The sequence below is a fragment of the Protobothrops mucrosquamatus genome, unplaced genomic scaffold (assembly GCF_001527695.2).
Source record: "Protobothrops mucrosquamatus isolate PMUCROS unplaced genomic scaffold, P.Mucros_1.0 scaffold3522, whole genome shotgun sequence".
Classification (NCBI taxonomy): Eukaryota; Metazoa; Chordata; class Lepidosauria; order Squamata; family Viperidae; genus Protobothrops; species Protobothrops mucrosquamatus.
The window spans coordinates 61,344-66,935 of NW_015389491.1; the positions used below are offsets into that span (position 1 = coordinate 61,344).

At 37.8% G+C, this 5,592-nt stretch overlaps 1 protein-coding gene across 1 annotated transcript in view; it reads left to right on the plus strand.

Annotated features, from left to right (window-relative positions):
- ZCCHC4 (zinc finger CCHC-type containing 4) overlaps positions 1-5,592 on the plus strand; it is a 20,215-nt gene that overhangs the window by 2,503 nt on the left and 12,120 nt on the right. Inside the window, exons 2-6 of the mRNA XM_015827133.2 lie at positions 221-339; positions 1,822-1,904; positions 3,410-3,685; positions 4,250-4,330; positions 4,768-4,862. Coding sequence (XP_015682619.2) covers positions 221-339; positions 1,822-1,904; positions 3,410-3,685; positions 4,250-4,330; positions 4,768-4,862 — 654 coding nt within the window. The remainder of the gene's footprint in view (positions 1-220; positions 340-1,821; positions 1,905-3,409; positions 3,686-4,249; positions 4,331-4,767; positions 4,863-5,592) is intronic.

Sequence of the window (5,592 nt, forward strand, 5' to 3'; positions counted from 1 at the left end):
ACCCTGGTGATTCTGTATGTCCTCAAATGCCTTTTCAAAGCACCGACCGAAACGGGAGCTGATTTAAAGGCCCCTTATTTCTTATTCCTTTGGAAACGACCTTATTAGGAATGATTCCAAATATCCGAGCGGAGTAAATAAAACAAATTACTCGACCAACAAATTGCAATAATTTTATCGTTTCCACTTCCCCGTTTCCGGTTATTTTTTATTTTGCTAGGTCCCACAGTTTTGTTTACGAGGGTTCTCCCAGGGAAAGCAAAGGCGAGAAGATTTTACGCTTGTTCTGCGTGCCGAGAGAGAAAAGACTGCAATTTTTTCCAGTGGGAGGATGAAAAGGTAAGTCAAAGATGTTATAACAGCGTTATTCTCCTTTTGCTTCTCAAGGGATGTTCGTGTTCTCCTTAAGGACGTGTCTTGCAGGGGAGGAATTATTCCTACACGTAAATGGCTGTGTTTGAAATTTGCAGGTTTCAAAAAACTTGGATGGTAATGGGATCTTTTTTTAAAAAAAATATAAACCTATAAATTTCTGGTGATTCTGGTAGAAGAGAGAAAACAGAATGTAGGAGAAGGAAGGCAAAAATCTAAAGGTGGGCGTATCTTGCTTAAAAATAAAACAAAAGTAATTTTCTACAGTATTTATCAGTTGTTCCAAAATAAAGGGGGTGGGGAGGAAATATACACATACACATATAAATACACATACACAAATGCATATAAATACACATACGCATATGCATACAGTATACACATACACAAACGCATAAGCGCATATAAATACACATACACAAACGCATAAACGCATATAAGTATACACAAACGCATATAAATACACATAAGCATACTCATAAATACACAATCACACATAAATATACACATACACAAATACACAAACGCATATACACACACATGCATATAAATATACATACACAAACGCATATAAATACACACGCATATAAATACACATGCACACATGCATATAAATATACATACACAAACGCATATAAATACACACACGCATATAAAATACACATGCACAAATGCATATAAATACACATACATGCACACATATAAATACACATGCATATAAATACATATACATACACAAACGCATATAAATACACACACACATAAATACACATACACATAAATATACATACACGCATATAAATACACATACACGCATATAAATACACATACACAAACATATAAATACACATACACGCACACATAAATACACGCACACACGCATATAAATACATACACATACACGCATGTAAACATACATACACATGTAAGAGCTTTGAGTTAGAAGAATTTTTTTTTTACTTTCTGAACCAGAAATTCAGAGAGAAAAAATCGAACTTGCATTTGGCAGAAATCTTGAAAACTATACTACCGGTAGTCCTGGATTTACGACCACAGTTGAGCCCAGAATTTCCGTTGCTAAGTGAGACATTGGTTAAGCGAGTTTTGCCCCATTTTTACGACCTCCGTTGCCGCCGTTCTTAAGTGAATCATCGCAGTTATTAAGTTAGAAACACGGTTGTTGAGGCACTCTGGCTTGTCAGAAGGTGATCACGTGACCCCTGGGTATGTTGCAGCCGTCGCAAATATGAGTCAGTTGCCAAGGGTGAGAATTTTGATCACGTGACCAAGGGGAGGATACGACGGTTATAAATATGAAAAATCGCAAGTCATTTTTTTCAGTGCTGTTGTAACTTGGAAGGGTCACTAAATGAACCGTTGTAAGGCGAGGACTATTCGTAGTAATTCTTTCTCATTCTTTCATTTTTTTTCCCTCTACATCTTTCTTAGATATCAGAAGCCCGTCTTTCAGCCCGGGAAAAATACAATCGGAGTCACCGGCCATCTAAAACTCATTCAGACAATGTAAAAAGGTAAATTGTCTGGGTTCAAATGCTTACTTTGTTTTCCTTACTCAGTTGAAAATTAAATGTCTTTTCGCTGGTTACCTGAAACAGATACTCAGCTTTCTGTAGTAAATGGCACTGGATCATTCCTTAAAAAATTAAGAATTAAAAGGAAATTTGATCCCCTCCGTGTTGTAAAAGGTGGAATAATGAAACCTGAATTCATCATCTGGGGTTGAATGCTCTCCAAGATGGATTATTTGCTTGCAGAAGTTCATTTCCCAACATTGTGAGTGAGTAGCTACTACATCTAAACAGACGACAAACCCCGCACTCACTCACCCTGACGATGGTACCTAGTTGGGTAATGAAATGTCTGCAAGAAAAGAATTTTAAAAAAAAATGTTTTATTGATTTTTTTTACATAATCACCTTAATATTTGGTAAACATCATGTTGTCTGGGTTTATATTTAAAAAACAATCAATAATTAGATTCTATAATTCTTTAGTCCACATAATAGTTTTGCTTGATGTTCTCTTCTTCCAAAAGTGTTCTCTTTTTTCCAACCTTGAATAAATGCAATTCTTATTATTTGGATAAATAACAGTTAAATATAGACGTTTTTTCTAATATTTCTGCAAATAATAACCACATTGATATAAAGCTTCTTTTCTAACTGATCATCTTGATTGCCTTATCATAGATCCTGTTTAAAGTTCTTATTTAAATTTGTTTTCCCCATAATATTCAAAACATTCTTACCGGTTAAGATTTTCATGACGCTTAAATATTTTAAGTCTTTTTTCCTCCTACAGGCCATCCCAACACTTTTACATTTCTCATATCTTAAAAAAAGGAAAAAAGAAAAAAAAGAAAAGAAAAAGAAATAAGAAAATAGTTATATTATTTAAAATACATATCCCTCTTCGACTAATGTACATTTACATCCAGATTTTTTCTCTTGTTTTTAACCACATTCAAGCACATGTTTAATCTTTAAGCGTTCCGTTTAATAAATCCAATTATCTAATCTTGTAGATCTAACCAAAACATTTTTATCCATTCGAACTTTTCTTCAAGATCAGTTTCACTTCAATATCTAAAACATTTCCTTTATATAAACCACGAAACGTGAATTCGTTGTGTGTGGGGTTGAATCCTTGGTGCTCTCCAAGATGGATTATCTGCTTGCAGAAGTTCATTTCCCAACATGAGTGAGTAGCTACTACATCTAAACAGACGACAAACCCCACACTCACTCACCCTAATGATGGTACCTAGTAGGGTAGTGAAATGTCTGCAAGAAAACAACCAAAAGAGCTTCAAAAACTCCATAATGGAACGCTGAGCTACAGATCCTCTCTCCTATTGGAAGCAGATATTTTGGGGAGGACAAGGGGAAGGGCTACTCCATAAATAGAAGACAAACCGTTGCCCCCCAAATTTGAAATCTGAGTGGGCGGGCGCATCAGTTAAAGGGGCGGGAACTTCGAGGCAATGCCCTTACACCAGTGACTTTTCTGCTGTTAGGTACAAGGAATTCATCGCTCTACCAACACCAAAAAGGAAGTTTTGTCAGGAATGTCAACAGCTCCTGTTGCCATCGGAATGGGAAAGACACTCTGGCCATCCAGTACTCACTGGTATCTCGGCTGCCCAGCTAGGAAGACCTAGCCAACTCCTCGCTGCTCTGGAGAACAAGAAGACGAACGCCCAGTATCTCTTCACCGACAGGAGTTGCCGCTTCCTCTTGGATCTTCTCGTCGCGCAAGGTTTCCAAAGGGTGCTGTGTGTGGGCACGCCAAGGTGAGCCCTTAAGTGTCCTCAACACTGTTGGCCTTAACCAAGGGGTGGCCTTTGGCCTTTGGCCTTGAATAAACATGGGGCCAAAGTTACAGAATGACAAGAGTTGGAAGGGACCTTGGAGGTCTTCTAGTCCAACCCCCTGCTCAAGCAGGAGACCTTGTACTAGTGTACGATTCCAGATAAATGGTTGTCCAATCTCTTTTTTAAAAAGCTCCAGTGTTGGAGCACCTACAACTTCTAGAAGCAAGGTGTTCCACTGGTTAATTGTTCTCTCTCAACAAAAATTGTTCTCTCACTGTCACGAAATTCCTCTTTAATTCTGGGTTCCATTACCTTATTCTATTCTATTCTATTCTATTCTATTCTATTCTATTCTATTCTATTCCTATTCCTATTCCTATTCCTTATTCTATTCTATTCTATTCTATTCTATTCTATTCTTTCCTATTCCTATTCCTTATTCTATTCTATTCTATTCTATTCTATTCTATTCTATTCCTATTCCTATTCCTATTCCTTATTCTATTCTATTCTATTCTATTCTAATTATCCATATTTTTTCAGGCTTCACGAACTGATCAAATTGGAAGCGTCACCCAAAGGGCAGATGGCGATGAAGAGTCTTTTGCTCGATATTGATTTCAGGTAGGGTTTTTATTAAGGGATAACGCTCTCCTCTGTTCTTTCTCTTTCCGACAGTTGCTTTATTTCCATGCCTCTCCATTGTGCCATCCCTACGCAGATCGTTCTCAGCCTACAATCACAGAGAGAAAGGAAGAGAAAAAGAAAGAAGGGAGGGAAAAGAAGGGAGGGTGAATAGGAAGGAAGGAAGGAAGATAGGGAGGAAGGAAGATGGGGAGGGAAGGAAGGAAGATAGGAAAGGAAGGAAGGAGGGAAGTAAAAAAGATAAGAAAGGAAAGGAAAGGAAAGACGGATGGACTTTTAGGAAACATTTGAGTAGCTGAATGTCAAGGGAGAAAAGGAACTAAGATTTCTTTCTGCTGAGTTCAACTGATCGTATATCTATACTTTGACTGCTGATATCTCATGTGTAAACCTAATAAGAAACAATTTCTTTACAGGTATTCTCAGTTCTACCCCCAGGAGGACTTTTGCCACTATAACATGTTTAACCATTATTTCTTTGCTGGAGAGGTAAGCACCACTCAAGTCCTGTGTGCATTTTATCCTAGTTGCAAAGCTAGTGGAATGGGAGTGGGTTTTTCAGGGAGGGACAGACAATCCCTGAACCCCTTTATACGACACTGCTGATCACGTGAAGTATTAATACCACTTTACAATGCCTTAGTAAGGCCACACTTGGAATACTGCATCCAGTTTTGGTCACCGCAATGTAAAAAAAATGTTCAGACTCTAGGAAGGGTGCAGGGAAGAGCAACAAAAATGATCAGGGGACTGGAGGCTAAAACATACAAGGAATGGTTGCTGGAATTGGGGATGTCTAGTTTAATGAAGAGAAGGACGAGGGGGGACAGGATAGCAGCCTTCCAGTATCTCAGGGGCTGCCCCAAAGAAGAGGGAGTCAAGCTATTCTCCAAAGCCCCTGAAGGCAGGACAAGAAGCAACGAATGGACACTAACCAAGGAGAGAAGCAACCTGGAACTAAGGAGAAATTTCCTGACAGTTAGAACAATTAACTAGTGGGAACCACCTGCCTCCAGAAGCGTTGAATGCTCCAACACTGGAAGTTTTTAAGAAGAGACTGGACAGCCATTTGTCTGAAATGGTATAGGGTTTCCTGCCTGAGCAGGGGGTTGGACTAGATGACCTCCAAGGTCCCTTCCAACTTTTTTTTTATTATTATTATTATTATTATTATTATTATTATTATTATTATTATTATTATTATTATTATTATTATTATTATTATTATTATTATTATTATT